The following is a 22,650-nucleotide window of genomic DNA, read 5'->3' on the forward strand; positions in this document are numbered from 1 at the left end:
GTTGTTATTTATTTATTTTTAAATCAGGCCATAATGAGAATAGATAAAATGATCATTCTGGCAAACTGACTAAACCAGTTTATGGAGCTAAGATATGGAAACTAACTACTGTCTTTCTTATTCAGATTAAATAGTTTTGAATCAGAAAAAGAACAATGCTAGCAATATGGAAATTAGGAAACAAAAAATCTAGTCCATGTATTGATATGTTTCAGTTTTATAACCTAACTTATACCGTCTCCCACCTAACCAAGTTTGTCCAGAAGATGGAGCTGGAGAAAATAATACAGGGCTAAAAACTGTCATGATTTGGGTTTTGTCTTGGTTCAGGTTATCCGTTTTAGTAGTTAAGTTTCTGCTTTTGGGTTCTTTCTTGTTTTGGCTTTGTTTTAGACGTGTTGTTCTGTTAAGATTAACTGTTATTTAAGTGTCACTTTATCAGCTCGGTTTGTTCTCCCCTCAGCAATCAGTCAGCTCCCTTGCCCTGATTAGTTCCACCTGCTCACTTGTGATTAGTCTTCACTCTTGTTCATCTGCTCACTCCCCTATATAGTCCTGCCACAAACCTCTGCAATCGGCCAGATCATTGTCTTTTGAGCCTTTGGTGAGTTTTGTCTTGCATTCCCTTTTGGTTTGTCCTGTCAACTTTACCCAATTGTCTCCAGCATTTCTAAGCCAGCCTGAACCCTGTACCTGTTTTTTTTCTGCCCTGTTCTGATTGCTTACTCGTTTTGCTGACCTGATTCTTCCCTTGGATTATCGGAGCTTGCCTTATCCCTGTTGCATTCCTGCCTGTTTTGGGCTGCCATTTTTGTGTACCGTTTTTGGACTGTAATTCTGACCACTGAGTTTGGCCTGCCCCTGTATTGTTTAGATTGTCTCCATTAAACCTGCTTTTTCATTCACCCTGCTTGTTCGGCCTGAATACTGGGTCCTGAATCAGTCTCTCGTTCGTGACAAAAACAAACGAATAAACAAAAAAAAAAAAAAAAAAAGAGAGATAACTGGCTAACTAAGACCTTTACATGCTTTTTTTTTGTTTTTTTTTTGTTTTTAAATAAATGTATTTATAAATTATTATTTAATAAAATAAATTATATTTTCCGGCTGCAGGTCTCCCTACATGAATGGCTCATAAAAGTTATTAACACAAAAGAGGAGTAAGTCCTTCCTAGAACACATTCTAAGGTTACACTGCAGTTAATATCTGTGGTAAATCCACAGGTTAATCAACAAACATCAATGAAATGTGCCTTAGCTTTTGGGAAATGATGAGGCAAATGTTTGTACTTTATCTCTGTTTCACAATGACTTTGTTTTTTTTTTAACATGTGACCCAGTATGTACACACAGTGGGAAAACCTGAAACCCAAAGAAGAAAATAGTTATGTCCCAATTGGGAATAAATATTTGACTGTTTGACTGGAGAAAATCCACAGGAAATTCAAAATATTCCTACTTAACTAAATCCTCTTTATTTAGGATTTTTCTTTTTTCATCTTCATCTATTTGGATAAACATTTCAAACAAAATAGTCCTGCTTGTATGTGTGTATCCTTTGGGAAACACACATACTGTATTGAATGTTTTTTTTTTTTTTTTTACTGGTCAACCAGTTAATGAGTGACAGACTGGTCTTTGTCCTGTGCCCCACTCTGAACCTTATCATCTACTCTGAAATAAATTAGATGCTCCTGCTGTTTCATTACATTTCCAGTCTGTTCTCTTGTTAGGCTGAAACATGGGGACTTCAAGCAGCTTGAGCTTGTTTGCTGCACTCTTGTGTCTCCTCAGTTTGGGTAAGAAACTTTTTTTAATTATCATACAATCCCTACATTTTACTTATGTGTGCAGAATATCAAAATATCCATGTATCTAACTTGTACAGTTTAATGATACGTTTTTTTCCTGCTGTTGAAACACCAAAGCTTAATAGTTAATTTCCCCGGACATTTAAACAGTCAGCAGCTGAGATTATGAAATGATTTTAATGCACCTTGATTTACATGAAAAAAAGCAGCAAAATATTTTAACATACATTTGACAATAAAAAAAGTTGATTTACTCCAGTGATGACATTTCCTTGGGTAAGCATTACTCTTGAAAGACTCATACTACTACTACTACTAATAATAATTATAATAAACTTTTGAATTGTTTAATTGTTTAACAAATTACCAGTTTAACTTTTTTAGTTTTTTTTTAATTACTTTGGAGGCTGCATATTATGTTGCGCAGACATTGTAAGTAAGTAAAGTTTGACCATATAGCCCCTTTCATAGATAAAACCACACGGTACCATTGAAATAATACAAAAAGCTGAAAAGTTAAAATAACAAGAGAACAAAATTTAGTGGAAATATTTCACTGCACTTTACAGTATAACAAGGGCTTCTAGCCTGATGGCAAAAACAGTAATCCCCCCAGCTAGTTCTGGAGCTGCCCCAGTGTCTCCTCCCAAAGTGAGGAGATGGGGTGTCCTGTAAAATGCCCAGGAGGAATGCTATTGAGCTGTTAGAATCACTTTAACTGAATCCTTTTTACACAAAGGAGCAGCAGCTGCTCTTCAAGTTTTCCTAGAGTGAAGGAGTACGTCACCCCATCTCCAAAGCTAAGCCTATCTACCCTGGAGGGAGTTGATTTCTGCCCCTTGTACCTGCGATTTTGGTCATGATCCAATTATGTGAAGGCCAAATAATGACAACCTTACATCACCCACAAACAAACAACCAAATGCTTAAACTCTCCTTCGCTTGGGGCTAAGACTTATTTCCAGTGGAGTCATGACCCCAGACCTTGAGAAGCTGACTCTCATGCTGGCTGCTAACACTCGGTTGGCAAATCTTTCTGTGCACACTGAAGGTCCACAGAACCACATCATTTGCAAATAGCAAAGATGAGTCCCTGAAATTCTCAAACCAGAACTGGCCCATTAACACCAAAAAAGCAGACTGGGCACTAGGGGAAGCCCTAAATGATTCCCACCTGCACTAAGAAGCTCAACGTTTTGTTGAAAATGCAGATAAAGTTTTAGAAAGTGTTAAATATAGTATCCTAAGAACCTAGAGAGGTTTCCAGCTCTAAACCTCTAAACTTTTTAACTGTGATCTGAAAGTCAGTAGTTTGCACAGAACCATAAGGCTTTTTCATATGACATACTTTTCTTTGTTTTATTATTCAAATTCAATAAGAAATTTATTCAAAAGTAACAAGATTTCACATTAAATAGGATTTAAAATACAATCAAGACTCACGCTGCTGTAAAAACATTTCTGTGTATAAATGAATAAAGACAGTGAAATGTTTAACACACATCAAGAAAACCTAAAAAAAAAAATTGGAAGTGAATTATACTCAGTTTAATTCTTTACAAGAAATGAAGACTCAGCAGAGGTAGATTTGGATTTTAGAATAACAAAGAATTAGCCAGTAAAGTATACCCCATACCATTTTTGTGTCTTATTAAACACAAACCTATAGCCTCTGTAGCAGGAAACAAAACAAAGATGCATTTCTGTCTCTTTTTTTTTTTTTTTTAGGTGTTACGGTTCGGTGTGATTGCACTAGGGATGGCATGGAAATGGAGGGTGGTGATTATACATTGTCCAGGAATCTGGATAGTGGCAGCTTAATGATCTACAGCTGTAAAGATGGATACTACCCTTACCCTGACTTAACCCGCGTCTGCCAATCTAATGGTGTCTGGAAACCTCTACCCAAAAAATTCAAACCGCAGAAATGCAAACGTGAGGTCCACATCTTTTGATGGTTCATAAAATACCTCAGATTACTCGTCCACTTTGCAACTCTTGACTTTATTTCTTTGCAGGTGTGGAATGCCCTGACCCAACCGTACTGGAGAATGGTAACGTCTTCCCTTATCAGTACAGGTACTTTGTGGGCAACGAAACCTCATACGAGTGCTACTCTGGATACACCTTGAGAGGCTCATCCAGTCGGATCTGCTTACAAAATGGGAAGTGGAATGGCTCCACGCCAATCTGCAGCCGGGATTGTGAGTCCTGAGCAACATTTGTTTTCTCTCTATTTTTTCATTTTACAAACTTTTAAGGTGCACTGAAATGTTGTATAGGGGACAAACGCATGCATTAGGTATGTTTTAAACTGGAGTAAAAATCAGTATTAGAGACAGAGCTATCCCTGATAATGTTATACAATTTTAAACACTGAAGGCAAGGATCTTCTTATGCTGATGCCAGCCAACATAAGACGACCAGGCCATAAACATATGGATAAATGCATTAGCGAGTACACTACACCATTAGATTATGATATATCTGCCAAATCATCAGATCATATTCATCATGATGTTAAGCATGAAGTTTCTGTGTTAATTCTGTGTGTGGGATCCCCTCATCAACAATTGCAATGTTAGATTAAGGCCTTCATCTCACCACTGAGAATTTTGAGTAGAACATCCACTCCATTCTCTCCTTTGAAGAACAAAGGACATTTGTGTCTTGTCTTCTGTGTTTTTGCACAGCCGGAGATGTCTGTCCTGATCCCGGAGTCCCACCCGGGGCCGCAAAAACAGGAAATTTGTTTGGGATTGACGACAAAGTGAAATACACCTGCAATAACAACCTCTTTCTGGTGGGCTCTAGTGAAAGGGTGTGCCAGGAGAACGGCCAGTGGACAGGAAATGAGCCAGCATGCTACTGTAAGATTTCTTCATTTCGTTCTGGTAGCTAAGAAGGACTGAACCATTATTATGTTAATTAGGTAGCAAACTAATTTAAAATTCAGGGATTATCAATATATAAAGAATTCGACAATGAATACATAAAAATATTTCACTTTCAGACTTTAGATGCCTGATTGTTGTTGAATTTTGATGAATTTTATATGGAAATCATTGTTTGACTTTTCAGTCTTTTGATTTTTCAATGTTTTTTATTTTTCAGCGTTTCATTTTTCAATGTTTTTTCCCAAATTTTACAATGCCAAACCTCTATTTCAATGTCATTGCAAGCTGTCACTAGTTTAGTTCCATAACTATGCTCGACCTGTCAGCTTAGTAGGAGGGACATGTCTTGGTAGGTTTGCAGTGGTGCCAATCTCCTTCCAATGGGAAAATAATTCATAATTTTCCCTCCTCTTCATAATTTAGCACTATTTTGTGTTGGGTTACCACATCAAAGTTTACAGTTGTGATAATGTCAACAAGTGTGTCTTCAAACCTCTTCTGTGGCTCTGAGGACTCAGAAAAGCACAGCTTGATCCTGTGACCGTTTTGTAGTTTAGTTTGGAACATGATTGATTAAAAAGATCTTGTCAGATGCTAATTGTCTGTCACTTTCACAATCAAACAATCCAACTTTTATACGCACCTGCTTTGAAAAGACCAGTCAAAATTTTTATTTTGCATCTGTACTTCTTTTATTTTGGTAGCAAGTAATACAACATGTGCATCTCATTTTCACTTTATGCTAATTATGAGCTTTATCGATTTTGGTAGATATGTTTGCTCTCTAGCCTTATAAATCTAAATCACTGTAAATCTTTTTATTTTGCTGCTACTTCTTGTAGATAAGCATACGTATGACACCCCAAAAGAGGTTTCGGAAGCATTTGGATACGCGATTAAAGAGACCCTCACCACCACACAGTCGCTTAGTAAGTTCCTGAACTTAATCTTAATACTGCTATTCCTGTTAGATATATTTGTTCCTGTTATGTGTTTTTAAGCAAATATAGTAGTGTATTACCTTTTGTCTTACATAACCAAGCAGATACTGATACATTCCTAGTCAAATGGCATGATGACAAAGATGCAGATTTATTTCTAGTTGTGCTTTCTTAATTGTGTAAAATAAGTGGAAAATAATTCAAATGGGTAACTCTGAAGAACTTCTGACTACACAGATGATATCCAAGGAGGGAGATTAATCAGGATTTCAAAAAATGGGACTCTCAACATCTATATTGCTGTGGACATTTCTGAGAGCATTAAACAAGAGGAATTTGACCAAGCAAGAAATGCTGTGATAACTCTGATTAAAAAGGTAAGACACATAAAACTAGACAGTGGTGAGGAAGCCGTTTAAGTTGTTCAAAGCATACTGTCTTACTTATGTCGGGTGACTTTTCTTTTTAGTTTTTCTTTAATCAATAATCAAATGGACATCCATGGAGTAGGATATGAGCCAAACAGCACATTAAAGGGGACATATCATTGCATTTAAATCCTTCCTTTTCACATTTAAATCATTCAGGTGTGGTCTATATAAAGTCGATATGCAATGCTTTGGTCAATAATTTGGCAATTATTGTTGCCCCACATCCCCCTTTTTGCTCCTGTCGTCTGAGAGAAACTTGTTTTGGTGCTGTCTCTTTAAAGGTAGAGTCTGCGAAGTATTTCTTCTTTTTTCTTTCTACCGATTCCCTCCTTTTCCCTCCTTTTCTTCACATAAACTTGTATGTGGTTTGCTTCTTGAGATTGTCAACCATGTTCAAAGTATACGGTGAGAGCAGCGGAGCTACAATGAATGGCTAACACAGAAGCTAACCGCTAAGTTAACCACTAAGCTAACCGGATACATAAACACTAGAAGTGCGTATGCACAGCCACCAATCGGAAACTCAGAAGGAATGTGCACGCACACTGGCGTTATGTGAGCGCATCAGAATGATTGGCATGTGGGACAACCAATAGATAAGGTGATTTCCCCCCCCCCCCATTTGTACCAAATGGCTAGGATTGGCTAGTTTTTACAGGCCTACAGTTTCCACAGAGATCACATTTTCAACCTCCCTTTTGTTAGGATCCCTGAACATTTCTGTTAATTAGTTCATCAGACTCACCTGTGTTTGATGTTAATTCCCCTCTGTATTTAAGTCCAGTGTGTTTGTTTCCCCGTTGTCGTATCGTCCTGTTTCTGAGCTCCCGTTGCATCCCTTGTGTATTCCTGTCAGTTACCGCCATTAAATATTATCATTTGCACCATGCGCCTGTCTTCGCCTCGTTGCCACTTTGGTCCTCCTCTGCAAATCATGACAACTTTTTCTCAATACATAATGTGTTGAATGCATCCAGGATAGAAGGACCATTTTACCCAGTATAACAAAGTGTTTCTGAATAGGATTACGAACTATGGCTTTAAACGCAAAGGAGGAACTTCACACCCCATCCCTTCCATGTTGCAGTGCATTCCACTCCACTCCACCTAAAGTGACTTTTGCATGATTATGTCCCCTCTAAAAAGCATTGACAAATCTTTAAACAAACTGTTTAAAGAGGACATAGCATGCAGAGTCCACTTTTTTTAGCCATTAAATATTTGTTTGTGTGTACTTGGAGTCTCTAGGAATGCTGAAAAGTTTAATGTTGTCTTTCCCGGTGTTGCGTAACTACTTTCATATTCTTTTTGGGACATATTTTTCAAGCTGTTCAGCTTTCTCTGTTTTCTATAACCTTTTCCGAACGGTTACATCACAGTATCTGCTGCGGCTCTACCAATCAAGGTCATGGACTTTGGGTTTACCAATTTGGCAAATCCACCATTTTTGTTTTTCGCTATGATTTTGTAGCCCAAGCTGAAGGATGCTGAAGCTTGGATTGGTGCACATGTTTGATTGTAGGATGTATTAACACACACAATTTATTACGTCATTCCCCAACATAGTACAAAAATGGTTGAACAAGGGGAAGTGGAACAATCTGTGACCTGGAGAAGGGCGGCTTGTGAGGTGATGCATTTGCATTTAAAGAGACTGCATCAAAAACCTAGTTGCTCTCAGAACAGGGGAAAAAGATGGGCTGTGGGACTACAGTAAAGAGGAATTCAGGCCAAAGTATTGAAGTAAATATTTCAATGGGGAAAGAAAGAACTGAATAGCAAGATATGTCCCCTTTAAAATGATTTATTTCAAATAGTTTTATAATGCCATGCCTTCAAAGAAGGATGCTTAATTTACAAAAAGATGCTTCAAATGTGTTTTATGAGAAAAGCAAGGTGTTAGGATTGCCTTTGGTTAAAACCATTTTAAAGAATCATAGAGCAAGCAAAGTGGTCTTCAATGAGTTACTCAACAAAGAGGATGAAGGTGTGGTTGCAGGATAATGTGAGGAAAATCAAGGATTGAAAGGTAACTGTACAAACAGTACATCTTACCAATCAATTAGTTTTAATTGTCTAAGAAACAAAAAATGATAAGGATGTGCTATACTAAGAGAAAGCCCACAGCTGAATCTGACCGGACATTTTGGAAGACCTTTAAAACATTTTTTCAGTAGCGGAATAATCTTAAAAGGTTTTCCTTTGCCTTGAACAATGAACAAATCTCCCATTACTTTAAAATCAACAGAGGCACAGACATTTCAAAATGTAAATGCACAAAATCAAAAGGATTTGGGTATTATGAATTCACAAAAAAAAATTACTTACCCCGGCAACACCCTCCACCTCATAAAGTGACAATGCCAAAAGAATCTAGACAAATTGCCAGAGTGTCAGGATAAATTTGCAAAGCACTCTGAGTCCACAACATGGATGAGCATCATAAACTTTACTGTTCATTAAAACATCGTGCTAAAATAAGCGACGTTCATGTGTCATCCACAGCTCATATTAATTTTTTAAATATTATTTTCTAATGGAAAGGTCAACTGCTGTAGAGCTCTCTCTGCGTTACGATACGCTGAGTGTGCAGAGACTCAGCAACATAGTGCTTGGACTGCAGTTATGGTATGATGGCTCTGCTGATTGCGGGTGGAGTTGGGGGTCTGAGGATGCACACGGGGTGAGACCACAGGACTGCTTGTTGATGGGTGCTGGCAATGCAGATGCTGAGCTCTTAAAGCAGGTTAGAAATGCCGCAGTTAGTGCTGCTCGGTCTGGGCATTTAATCAATTGATGACAAGAATTAAAAAAAGACATGTTGGAGCACACAGGAGGACATTTTTTTGCATATACGGCAGAGTTGTTCCCTCTGAAAACACTGTGTGGACGAACAGGTTTGCCAGTTGGGTCTGATTATGCATGAAGCTTTTATTTAGTGTCTGCCACACACTTATAGGCTCATTTGACATACTGTCCATCGTCCAATATGGCTGCCACAACCACAGCCCATTACAGATAAATTTAATTATGAATTACAAATCATAACCTTGACTGATGTTTCTTGGCACGAGGCCCTTGGCTCGTTGTCAAAGCAGGCTTCCAGAAATGCACACTGCTGATAAATGGATCCCTTTCTCTATAAAATAACAACCATGAGCAATTTAAAATATCAAGACTCGCTGGATTAACACTGCTTCACAGCAATCTTTCAAGTTAGCTTTTAAAGGGAGTGAGGGAACGTTTATACAGGTTCCCCCACCTCATCTGAGTTGCTGTTTTCCACAGATCGCCTCCTTCAGTGTGTCACCAAACTACGAAATCCTCTTCTTCTCATCTGAGATATACGAAGTGGTGAACATTCTGAATTTTTTTGATGCCAAAGTTGAACTTAATGAAGTCGTAAAAGACCTGGAAAAGTTTGAAATAGGAGGTGAGGCAAGCACAAGTGCACAATGTCATCATGTTTCAAATACATACCTGGACTCTGGTGTGTGGTTTAACATATGCGTTTGTGTCTGGTTTGTTTTAAAGACAGAAACACTGGAACAAATCTGAACCTGGTCTTCACAACCTTTGAGAACAAAATGGCTTTCATACAGAGGCAAGTTGGAGATGAGGCATTTAAAGATCACCGGCATGTCCTGATCCTCTTCACTGATGGTAACAAGCACATCTCACTTATTGCTTGCACACACAATATCTTCTGCAATTCTTTGCAAATGTGGTAGCAAGTCTAAAAAAAATCCTGTTCCTAATTTTTGGTAGTTTATGTTAAGGTCAAGCAAATGGCATAATCATTGGCTAAGTTATGCAATTTTGGGGTTTCCTAGTTTTCAATGCAGGAATTGGTTACAACATGAAATAAAACCTATAACGACTTTCACACATCTTCAGGGACACCAATAATTGTTGTTTTGTTTACATCAAAGACCTTTACCAGCCAAAGTTTTTTTTCCCTCCCTGCAGGTGCCTACAATATGGGCGGTTCTCCCTTACCTACTGTTGCCAGGATAAAGAACAGAGTTTATATGAATCACACTGAGGATAAACAGGCCGGATCAAGAGATGAACATCTCGGTAAGTTTAGTTTTAAACATGCCAGTCTCCTTTAAACACTGTAGCTTCGGGGATCTAGCTTTTATGAAGTCCAAGTCAGAAACGTTTGTCTTTTAGGGAATTTGTGTGAATAACAAAGTAATGGTTTAATTGTGTGGAAGGAGAACAACACATGGTTTTCAAGATCTTTTATTTAAAAGAAACTGAAAAGTATGGCTTGTATTCAATCGCTCTGAGACAATGCTTTCTACAACCACCCTTTGCTGCATTTACAGATGCATTTTGGGGAGTTTTTCCTAATTTCAAAAATGGCATCCAACCTAGCCAGCCAGACTAATGTGTAGCCTTCTACATTCTGCACATTATCGATATGAGACCTATTTGGGGCAAAGAAGGACATTCAGCAGAAACTTTCTAAGCCGATTGGGTGAAGTGTCACCTACTAACCGCCTACCAAAGGTTAATTTTAACCAATCACAGTATCAAATTGAAACATAAGATGCGGGCGTTATGATAAAGTACTAGAAGTTAAGCAAGTCAAGACACTTCTTGCTGTTCTTTCAAAGAAGTTGTGGATACTCACAAAACAGATGTGATAGCAGCAGCTCCATCCTCCTGTGCTGACATGTTTATATCGGTTCAGCTGTGAGCTCAACACCTCTTGCTTTCGTCACCACGGTTTGTCCCGCCTTAAACCATAAACCTGCTTTTTGATTTGTTATCAAACGATCGAAGCCGGAGCAGTACAAGATGGATTCTTGTGTGTTTGTGAAGGCACAAATACCATGAGAATTCATCTTGCATGCAAGGTTACCAAGGTAGGGCAGGGGTCATATTCCTGCTCACTCCTGTCAAGTGGTGGTCTCCCACCTCATAGAAAACAGTCAAGTTTCTCAGTCTCTTCTGAAGAGCATCCCCACAGCATGATGCTGCAACCACTATGTTCAGAATGTATGAAACCCAGATATAATTTTATTTTCACACAGAACGATACAGTATTAACACGAAAATGTTAATAAACTGTATTTATTTAGAAGAAATCTTCTACGCTTCATTTTAAGATGAAAAATCCACAGTGCTGTATATGCGCATATGGCTTGTGGTCTCTGCTTCAATAATTGTTGCGAATATGCTCAATAGGCTGAAATCAGGGGAACAGGTGAGACATCTAAGGTGAAAATTAGTCATTAAAGAGGAGAGTGAGAGAAATTGGAGGCAACAGAGGAGAGAATCGCAACGGATCTGGGAGAAGAAAACGAGCCAGAATCAGAAAATGTCTTTCCCTCTCCTGGCTTTACGTTGTTTACGTCAGCAGAGGAAACATTTAATTCGGGCCAAAAGGTTTTTTTTTTTACGAGATTAAATTGAGTGACTCGGTCTCTATACGGATCGCGCAGCGCCTACAAACAGCGCTGCTGCTCATGGTGCCACGACTTTGAACCGGTGACAAGCTCTGACGCGCAGGACACGCACACCGCTGTCGTTACCGCTGGTCCTGGGAAAAAAATAAATAAAAAAAAACGTTGGTCCTGGGGGGGATTTCTTGACTATGCTGACGCACAGATCTGTATTACTTCTCATTGCGATTCAGACAGGCGCAGACTGCACCGTGCAGTTCATTTTAAAGAGGCAGTTTTAGCGCATATTTAGACAGAAACGGGCTGTGGGAGCCGAGGTGTGTTGCCGTGGGCGTGTTTACCTGCTGAAGGTACAGCTGTGAAACAATCAGAAAGATTTCGCTGATTAATAGCATCTTTATGGAGCGCTAGAGTTATTGTTACTCTGTGCTGCTTCACCAGTTCTCGCTCGTCATCGGACAAAAATCAAACTGCTTCGTGTTTGTATTTTGCGGTGTAAATTGTGCGTCAGACTCAGATTTAGAAGGTTCTTTATATATATATATATATATATATATATATATATATATATATATAATATATATATATATATATATATATATATAATATATATATATCTATATATATATATATCTATATATATATATCTATATATATATATATATATATATATATATATATATATATATATATAAAAAATATACACTGTTAGGATATCAACGAGGTCAAGTGGAACAAGCAGTTTATCCCAGAACTGAATGGCAAACTTAGATAGCACTGACCCAAAAGATTGGCACATATCTATCAGATACCACCCTGGAGGTGACAGTTTTTCTACTGATGTCACAGTTTGGATGTGTACAGCCCTTACATGGGTGTGTACCTAGATCCCTATATAATGTATGTGTGATGAGCAATCGGGGCATCTTGCCGATCAAGAGCACATCAGTGTTAAGTAGATAAAATATAACTAAAAGCATACTTGTCTATTTTATGCGTCCTAACTTCAAGGTCATATTTAAGTGGGGGTCGCCTGACTGGGTAAAAAGAGCTGGGTCCACTCAGGGTGTTTCACCGCCAGAAGGGGCGGTAGACTTTAACAATACATATATAAATCTTGGGGGTGCGTCAAACCTGGCTGGGACATGGAAGGGGGTGCGCGGCTAAAAAAAGTTTGGGAACCCCTGACTTTGAGCATGGTTGTAACTGAAAACATGTGCAAGCCCTTTTCAGATACTTATTTTCTACTATTTCACAATTGTTTTGTGTTTAGTTTAATATAATACCAATAGAATACATTAAATGTAATGTGATCAAAATTTTAAAAATGGTTCAAGGGGTACAAATATTTTGTCAAAGCAAGGAAACATTAACCTGTCATGTACCACCACTTTACAGACATTTATATCTTTGCCATTGGAGCTGACATCTTCGATGAAGACCTGCAGCCCCTCACTGCAGGAACAGGAGGCAACCATTACTTCAGGATGTCAAAAATTGCAGAATTACGAGAGACCTTCGATGACATAATTGGTGAGCCCTCCTTGAAAAGGGAAAGCGGTGTTTGTTCTGTTTGTTTAGCTGTGATGTGTGTGTGCGAGCATGCTCTTTTATGCTAGTACCCGTAACTCCTCATTGAGCACTTATTATGATCAGGGGAGACTAACAATCTTAAATGGGGGCCTGGATGGTTCTCCAGTTTCCCAAAGTAGTCAAGATGCAAGCTGCTCGCTCCCGATGTGGATGGATATGATGGAGCACCCTGACAGACTAGTTATGGAGTAATTTAATTCATGGCCGTGGACACTGAGCACAAAAGCGAATGTAATATTTATACGTATTTGCACAATTCTGGCTTGTGTTTAAAGAAATAGATCAATAATTGGGCGAACATCCACATATGTGTATATTTTGAATCTTGTGAGAAGCTGAAGTCATAATCCTTTCATCTGTGCACAAACGTGACAAAAACAGTTCATTGTTTAAATTGAGCAATTTCTACAGTTAAATCTAACCATGATTCATCTGATTTTTTTTGTTTGTTCTTTTTTGAATTCAGATGAAAGAGAAGTTGTAGGTCTCTGTGGCCTGCACCGAGATTATGAAACCACATATGACAAAGAAAGCAAGAGGAAAAGATATCCGTGGTTGGCATTTGTCATTAACAAGGTGAACAATTCAGCAATTTAGTGAACTAATCATGAAGTTTATTCAACATGGTGAAATGGCATTAAATGTCTGTAAAATATGAAATGATGGCTTTTAAAAGAAAATTTTCATCACTCTCTGTTATCTGCCAGAGTGACGTTCCATCCTAATTTGGTTGTGAGATTTTTATCTGGACTAAATTAATTACCTCGGCATAAAAGCATCACGGTTTAACAGTATACACTTACTATACTACCTCTCCTGTACAACTTCAGGGAGCAAAAACCAAAACTTGCATCGGCTCGCTGGTGTCGCCTGACTTTGTCCTGACCGCTGCCCACTGCTTCACCTTTGGGGATGAACCGACGGATATAAAGGTGGAGATTGAAGATGGACAGGGTAGCAGAGGTAATGATAAATGTTGACGGAAGACTTTTCCATTGCCTAAACAAAACATTCATTTTTTCACCGTTAAATAAAACAGATGCAGCATTGTCCATTTATTACTGAATCTTTTTATGCAGAGAAAAAAGTGAAAACTTTCAAGTTGCACCCAAAGTACAACGTCGAGGGCAGACGGAATGTGGGCGTGGCCGAGTTTTATGACTATGATGTGGCTCTTATCCAACTGGAGGAACCAGTGAAGATCTCTAGTGCTGCGAGGTATTCAATGGTTCAGATGTTAAATATCATGGCTCCAATTAGAATAGCTTAATGATACAGCAGTTCTCACATTCTTGTTTTAATTTTTTTTTCAGACCAATATGCATACCTTGCACCCAGGAGACCAGCGACGCTCTCAAGCTGGTTGGCGAGTCGACTTGCAAGCAACAAGGTTTGGTTGTTTTGCCACTGTGCTCTGTTATATCAAATTTAAATAAGATATTTACATATGCTTTATTGTTGTATACTTATTATGAACATTTGAGATAAATGGAGGCTTACCTATGGATGCTCTGTAAGGCAACACCTCAAACACACAGCTTCCTTGTTTTACATCCAGAAAATAAAAAAAGAAGCGTCTGAAACACTTTGCATAATAAGTGGCATCAGGAGGAAAAACATTATGAGAAAATATTGAAGCAGCATCTCAAGACACTAGCCAGTACATTAAGAGTGTGGGGACAAGCAGATCTTCGAAATGACCCATAAATTACTGCTAAATCAGTTACAAAGGGCCTAAAGAAAAAAACAGTCAATCAGGAAAAGATTAGTTTGATACAAAATGTCAAATAAAACGAAAAACCTGGTTAAAAGAAGAATATTAAAAAAAGAAATTGCAAATTGACAAATTAATACTATTGATTATAAAGCACATAAAAATATTGTAAAAATAATTTCATGAATTTTAGCTCATTTTAGTCCTGGCTAGGGTGTAAGCATACACATATTTTATTTACGATTAAGCTAAACAACTGCAACTTTATTATCATTAATGTAAAATGTGCTATATTATTGTTTCAACCAGCATGGGACTCCTCCACAGATATGTTTGATTGCAATATGTCTGTAAAGCACATAAACCCAACAGCTCACTAATGATGGGACATTTCTGCCAAAGAATTGTGCTGAACTTTATTCTTTAGGAGTGTAGTTTTCTTTACAGCATATATCTCCATGTAGACAACAGACCTTTGAACTACTAAGTTTTCCAAACATGTTTTTTTTTTTTTCCCACAAATTAACCAAATTTCGATGGAGCAAGTAATTTTACGTGAGTATAACACTATATGAAAAAGCTTAGCTGCACCAAAGTACCTCACACAAATACAAAATTCGGAGTTGATTACCGACTTGTATAAAGAATAACAAAATATGTAACATTTAATGAAGTCATATTAAATAAAGCATATTCTTTGTTTTGGGAGAGCAGGACTCCGACTTGATTGAAGCAAAAACTACTTCAGTTTTTACACACGACAAAATAGGGGGAATGTAAAAAAAGAAATAAAAAAAATTCAAGAGTATTGAATTTCTTTTGGGAGGAGGGGGATGGAAACATCTCCTCTGAAGACCCAATGTTTTAAATGTTTAATAGGAAAAGATTATGTTTTCATTTGAGCTAAATTGACTTGTAGTTAAAACAGAGGCCCAGTACCAGTTTATTTATTTATTTTGTTCTGAATTAACAGAGCAGCTCCTGTTAAAGAATCAACTTGAGCGACTGAGTTTCCTAACAAGGAAGGATCCGCTGGTGGCAGAAAAGGACGTCCACGCCAAGCTTGGAGAAAACGTTGGTTTGATATAAATGAGTCTGTTCACATGTGCTGCTTTATCTCCCAACTTAATGCCTCATTGTCAATATCTTGGATGACTTATTGCAGAGACCAGCATGCATAAGAAAAGCACTGCTGGCACCAGGCATCACCGCTGCTAACGAAACGATTGCTGTGACCGATAACTTCTTGTGCACCGGTGGTCGGTCACCGCAGAGAGATCACATAGCATGCACAGGTATGTACGCTCCCGTCCCTTTTCAACATGATTAACAATCGAGGTGCAGTGTGCCGTGGTGACTGTGTCTGTGGGAAATTGTTGGGACAGGTGATTCTGGCGGGGCTGTATTCAAGAACTACGAGCAGCGGACAATCCAGGTAACCAGCCGTGTCTGGCAATTGTGCCATAAATTGGTTATGTTATCACGAATATGTACCTGAAACAGCTGTTCAGCCAAAGTCACGGCTGAGGTGATTCCTTTTTTTTGTCACAGATCGGAGTGGTCAGCTGGGGAACTCATCAGCTGTGCGGCTCCACGGACGGTCTGATCGAATCCACTGATGATTCCAGAGATTTCCACATCAATCTTTTTAAAATGGTCCCTTTCCTTAGTGAAAACCTTGGAGATGATAATCAAGACTACACAGCGCTAAAGTTTCTGAAAAACTAAACAGAGCTGCACGCTGTAATCTGTTTCATGAGATTACATGTGCTCCTAAAGCACACGCTTGCTCTCTTTTAAGATCAACCTTTCGGCAGTACCCCACATAAGAGGCATTCAGTGAGTATTTGGTAGTTTCATGAAATGATTGAATATATATTGTGGTCAAAATGTCCCCTCTTTTAACCATGGAGGATCATCTGTGTAATAAATCCTTGTGCCATTTTAAAGCTGCACACAGTCAGAAAAATAACCATTTCTTGGATTAAAGTTTTACATATACAATTTTACCCGTTTCCATCTTCTTTATTTGGCATTATTATTATTAAATTATTAATATTGGTGTTCATACACTATCATCTATACCACCTTATCCTCACAGTATCTTGGTACTTCCTGGATAGATTGTCAGTCCATCACAGGGCAACAAAGAGATATTCAGCACAAACAACCATTCACACACACTGCTGAGGGCAATTCCGCAAAATCGGTTAAACAAACATTCGTAGTTCCTCGACTGTGAAAAGAAGCTGTGGTACCCGGAAAGAACCTACACACACACTGGGAGATTTTTCAAACTCCATGCAGAAAGACACCTGCCTCTAATTTTAATTCAGGACGTTTTTCCTGAATGGCAGCATTGCTTCAAACTCCTCTATCCTGCATTATCTATTGTTGTTGTTATTTATTATTATTATTTATTAGTTCATATTATTATTATTATAATTATTATCATTAGTAGTTGTAGTAGTAGTTTTATACTTTGTAAAAAAAAAAAAAATGTAAGTGTGACTGCTGGCCTTTTGTGATAAGTTCCTACCAGCTTTGCACAGATATGTACTAACTTTTATCATTATTATTATATTATTTTTATTTTGCAAGGCTCAGTCAGACTGGATGGAGAGAAGACCTGACATCAGTTGTCAAGTCTTCACAAATTCTCAGTTGGGTCTAGAGTTTGACTAAGAAACGTGCTTTTATGTGAACCTATTATGTTTTTATATCGTCACCCTGCTGAAAGGGGAACATCTGCTCCAGTCTCCAATCTTTATCAACCTTTGACAGTTTTTTTTTTTTTTTTTATTCATTAAGGTTGCTCTGTAATTTCCCTTTTCCTACTGAACAAAGCCACCTTTACCTTACACTTCCAAATATGTGCTGTGTTATGTTGGTCTATGGCATCAAGCCCCCCCCCCCCCCCCCCAGCCTCGTGAGACCATCCTGATCTCGCGAGCTTTCAAGGTTTCACTCGCAGATCAGTCTGGCTACTCTCCGTTGAAGAAAACTTGGAGCCGTTCACCAAACGAACGTCCAATCAGCGTTGGCTTTGAGGCGGGTTTAGGTGTGACGCAACGAGAAGTGCGACAGTTCAGTCTAAAGAACATGGTGGCTTCAGCCGATGAAACTAGCGTTAGCGTGGCTATCGAGCAAGTTTTATCGGAATTACAGAGTATTTCTTTGCTGAGCTAACAAGCCTTTACCTGCAGCAGCAAGAGTAGCTTGGCTTGTGGTTGTGTTTTCGTCGTCGCTCGTAACAGAGGAGGACGAATCTGATTGGTTTATTTGGCCCGTCTATCACCAACATAGGCCAATCAGCTAACCAGTATTTTCGCCCCTTCCCAAAATTACTTCAACGGAAGGTTTCCAGATGGATATGCGGAGCAAATCTATCTGGGGGAGTCAGGTAACCCCCCCCCCCCCCAATATACTTAGAAGTTTGTGGCTTTAAAGGGGCAGTGATGAAGGTAGTATGGCTTCTTATGCTAGTCCTTAAAAATCAAAACTGCAACCAGTTTATAGCAAGACTGGGTGTTTACATAATCTCTCTCCTTAATTGTCAGTCTTAAAAAAATACTAAAGGGAAACAAACATTTATGACTATTTCAGTGTGATCTACACAGTCTCTCAGATGACCCAAATGGCCAGAGGCAGATAGATCAGCTTTTTCAATAAGATGTTGCACAACTTAGCTTTCCAAAACAAACTAACACACAGTTCCCATAAATGACCAACACAGTCTGAGTCCTTGAAAGAACCAGCAGCCGTCTAAAGAAAAGTCAACAAGAGAAGCTGCCAAGAGCCGATGGCACATGGCTTACCAGTTACCAGTGGTTAGACTGGAGGTAATTTGGACAAAAAATAAATAAAGTTAGTCACGGAACAGGTTTTAGGCATAGGAATGTGTTCTTTTAATGGGTTCCGATGATCAGTTTGTTAAACTGTGGCATAATTTGTTGTCTTATTTTGTCTCAGCCATTTTCACAATATATTGAAAAAAACTCTTGTGAGTTGTATCTTTCTATATGGAGAAAATTATTTTAGTGTAGAGACTCACACAGACAAAAAGAGGCAATTAGAGAGATTTGACATAAAATTGAAAAGGCAATCGGACTCCGGCAGAAGATGTGAAAGCTGTGAATGTTTATGAGCTTGGATGTTCATTTCAGGATTAGGATTAGTGAAGTCTTCCCCCCTGGGGTCCAGACACTGGTGGTAGACGCTAGAGGAGAGAAGGAAGACAGGTGACTCTTGTGAGCATGAAGGAGGAGGGTCTAAACTCAGCTGAAGGGCAGGATAAGCCATGTGTGCAGAGCCTTATAAGCGAGTCTTGTGAGATGGTAGGATGAGGACTTGAGGCAGATTGGCTGGTGCTTGGACGCTTGACAAGGCAGTCATTGGATGCAGGTGCACAGGAGGTAAAACATGGGGCAAAACATAGAAAAACCTAACTAAATCAGATAAAGCAAAACCCCATTTCCCCCCATAGCACTGATGTGGTATGGTCCAAATCAGCTCAGCCTCTTGGCCCCCTGCTGGTTCTTCAGCCAAGTGACTGGAGCAACTGCAAAACTCAAACAGAATATAAATTAAACAGTCATTACAAAAACAGGGTAAAACAAAATGTACATTTTCAAATACAGTGCAATGGTTATAAATAAATTCCAAATAATGAAATGGCTCTGTAAATGAAACTGCATATGAAAAAAAAAAAAATTTGTAACCATGAGGCTGTAAATGCAGCCACTACACTCAGGAACAGTTTATTTTCCCACAAGCCTTCACTCTAATGAACAGCTGACTCTGACAAAACAAGTGCTGTTAATTTCTACCCTTCATATAGTCATATAAGGTAAGGTATAAAGTACACCAATCCACCTGCCTCATGTACATAATGCCATAATTCTCATTAATTCCAGCATTCCCATTCTCTGCACTCATCACCCTGTGGATATGTATGTTTGTACGTGTATGTGCACCTGTACATCACTTCCACCTCCGACATGTACATAATAATAATGAAAATAATATTTAGTCCTGCATCCTTGCACTCTGCTCATTGCACCATTGCATTATTGTCTCAATTTGTCCCCTTGTTTATATCAGACAGAGATCAACGCTTTTCAAATGTGTTGTCTATACTGCAGATTGTTTGATTTTTATTACTTGACTATTGTGTTGTTTTATTAATGTATAAGTAAGCACTTTGTGAGTATTGCACAATCCAATTGCACAGTCCAATTTTTTGTATGTGTACACATACCTAGCAAACAAAGCTGATTCTGACTCTGATCATTATATAACCCAACTTTCTAAGAAACTGTTTCCATTCAAAAAGGTTCTTAAACAATTCTGGGATTTTTTGAAAAATTAAAAGTGCAAAAATAGACCACTTTGAAGAATTGCTCCAGCCTTAAAAGGTTTCATCCAAACTCTTTTATGGCTGCTCAGGTCCTGCTGATAAAGCTGCCCAGCTTGCTCCCCCCTGCAGGTCAGTGACTAAAGCCACATTTTCAGCAGCAAGTGGGCTTTACGGTGGAAAAGTACCGTGGAGTTGATTTTATTTGCGTTGAGGAGCAGAGGTGTCAAGCAACGAAGTACAAATACTTTGTTACTGTACTTAAGTACACTTTTTAGGTATCTATACTTTACTCCATTACTTATTTTTCTTCCTACTTCTCAATTCAATTCAATTTTATTTATATAGCGCCAAATCATGAAACATGTCATCTCAAGGCACTTTACAAAATCAAGTTCAATCATATTATACAGATTGGGTCAGATTATACAGATTGGTCAAAAATGTCCTATATAAGGAAACCAGTTGATTGCATCAAAGTCCCGACAAGCAACATTCACTCCTGGGGAACCGTAGAGCCACAGGGAGAGTCGTCTGCATTGTACATGGCTTTGCTGCAATCCCTTATACTGAGCAAGCATGAAGCGACAGTGGGAAGAAAAACTCCCCATTAACGGGAAGGAAAACCTCCGGCAGAACCGGGCTCAGTATGAACGGTCATCTGCCTCGACCGACTGGGGTTACGGAAGACAGAGCAGAGACACAACAAGAGAGACAAAAAAGCACAGAAGCACACATTGATCTAGTAATCTGTTCTACATTAGATGGTAGTAGCGGATGAGCCGTCTTCTCTGGATGATGTCACAGTTAACAGAACGCCAGACCAGGTGTACCTACTATGAAGAAAAAGAGAGAGAGCAAAAAGTTAAAAGCTGAAATGACGACAGTCATTTCAATGTAATACAATGCAAAACTGGAGAACAGTAGACTGAAGAACAGTAGAAATCAGTAGAGTGAGAAAATTAGACCCTGATGTCCTCCAGCAGCCTAGGCCTATCACAGCACAACTATAGAGATAGCTCAGTGTATGAGCCACTCTAACTATAAGCTTTGTCAAAAAGGAAAGTTTTAAGATTAGTCTTAAAAATAGATAGGGTGTCTGCCTCACAGACCAAAACTGGGAGTTGGTTCCACAGGAGAGGAGCCTGATAGCTAAAGGATCTGCCTCCCATTCTACTTTTACAGACTCTAGGAACCACCAGCAGACCTGCAGTCTGAGAGCGAAGTGCTCTGTTAGGAACATACGGGGTAATCAGAGCTCTGATATATGATGGAGCTTGATTATTAAGGGCTTTATACGTTAGAAGGAGAATTTTAAATTCTATTCTTGATTTAACAGGAAGCCAATGAAGGGAAGCTAAAATTGGAGAAATATGATCCCTCTTGTTGATTTTCATCAGAACTCTTGCCGCAGCATTTTGAATCAGCTGAAGACTTCGAACTGCATTTTGTGGACTTCCTGATAATAAAGAATTACAATAGTCCAGCCTTGAAGTAACAAATGCATGGACTACTTTTTCAGCATCACTCCTGGACAGAATGTTTCTAATTTTGGCGATATTCCAGAGGTGAAAAAAGGAAACTCTGGAAACCTGTTTAATATGGGATTTAAATTACATGTCTTGGTCGAAAACAACACCAAGATTTTTAACTTTATTACCAGAGGCCAAGTTAATGCCATCCAGATTAAGTGATTGATTAAGAACTTTATTTTTTGAAGACTCTGGCCCAAAGATTACAACTTCTGTCTTGTCAGAATTTAAATGCAGGAAATTTAAAGTCATCCAGCTTTTGATGTCATCAAGACATGACTGCAGTCGAAGTAACTGATTGGATTCATCAGGATTTATGGATAAATATAGCTGAGTGTCATCAGCATAACAGTGGAAATTAATCCCATGCTGTCTGATAATTTTGCCAATCGGAAGCATATATATATAGTAAATAGAATTGATCAAAGGACTGAACCCTGTGGTACTCCACAAGTGACCCTAGAGTTTGAGGAAGATTTATTATTAACATGAACAAACTGGAATCTGTCCGACAGATAAGATTTAAACCAGCCTAGTGCTTTTCCCTTAATCCCTACAGTATGCTCAAGTCTTTGTAGGAGAATATTGTGATCAACTGTATCAAATGCAGCACTGAGATCTAACAGGACAAGTATAGACACAAGTCCATTATCTGAGGCCATGAGAATATCATTAGTGACCTTCACCAGAGCTGTTTCAGTGCTATGATGAGCTCTGAAGCCTGACTGAAACTCCTCAAGTAGGTCATTACTTTGTAAATGTTCACATAGTTGATTAGCAACTACTTTCTCAAGAATTTTAGATAAGAAAAGAAGATTAGATATAGGTCTGTAATTTACTAACTCATCTTGATCAAGAGATGGTTTCTTAAGTAAAGGTTTAATAACAGCTACTTTAAAAGCCTGTGGTACATATCCATTTACCAAGGATAGATTAATCATGTCTAAAATAGGACCAC

The 22,650-nt window shown here is 38.6% G+C and overlaps 1 protein-coding gene across 1 annotated transcript; it reads left to right on the top strand.

Annotated features, from left to right (window-relative positions):
• The first annotated feature begins 586 nt into the window (after nucleotides 1-586).
• On the top strand, nucleotides 587-16,813 carry LOC105919840 (complement factor B). Its single transcript, XM_036143109.1, has 19 exons — nucleotides 587-604; nucleotides 1,734-1,799; nucleotides 3,540-3,746; nucleotides 3,830-4,015; nucleotides 4,505-4,681; nucleotides 5,551-5,637; nucleotides 5,887-6,026; nucleotides 9,369-9,513; nucleotides 9,615-9,743; nucleotides 10,050-10,160; nucleotides 12,896-13,030; nucleotides 13,557-13,666; nucleotides 13,921-14,053; nucleotides 14,170-14,308; nucleotides 14,404-14,480; nucleotides 15,778-15,878; nucleotides 15,970-16,099; nucleotides 16,190-16,239; nucleotides 16,356-16,813. The coding sequence occupies exons 2-19, from the start codon at nucleotides 1,742-1,744 to the stop codon at nucleotides 16,530-16,532; spliced, it is 2,292 nt and encodes a 763-aa protein (XP_035999002.1). The 5' UTR covers nucleotides 587-604; nucleotides 1,734-1,741; the 3' UTR covers nucleotides 16,533-16,813.
• Nucleotides 16,814-22,650: the final 5,837 nt, after the last annotated feature.

This window comes from Fundulus heteroclitus, chromosome 11, assembly GCF_011125445.2.
Source record: "Fundulus heteroclitus isolate FHET01 chromosome 11, MU-UCD_Fhet_4.1, whole genome shotgun sequence".
Taxonomy (NCBI): domain Eukaryota; kingdom Metazoa; phylum Chordata; class Actinopteri; order Cyprinodontiformes; family Fundulidae; genus Fundulus; species Fundulus heteroclitus.

What these genes read in the sequence shown, in the direction of transcription:
- LOC105919840 (XM_036143109.1), top strand. Translation starts at nt 1,742, where the DNA reads ATGGGGACTTCAAGCAGCTTGAGCTTGTTTGCTGCACTCTTGTGTCTC. An exon ending in CCTGATCCTCTTCACTGATG is followed by an intron (nt 9,744 to 10,049) that starts GTAACAAGCACA and finishes CCCTCCCTGCAG; the next exon opens with GTGCCTACAATATGGGCGGT. An exon ending in ATCAAGAGATGAACATCTCG is followed by an intron (nt 10,161 to 12,895) that starts GTAAGTTTAGTT and finishes ACCACTTTACAG; the next exon opens with ACATTTATATCTTTGCCATT.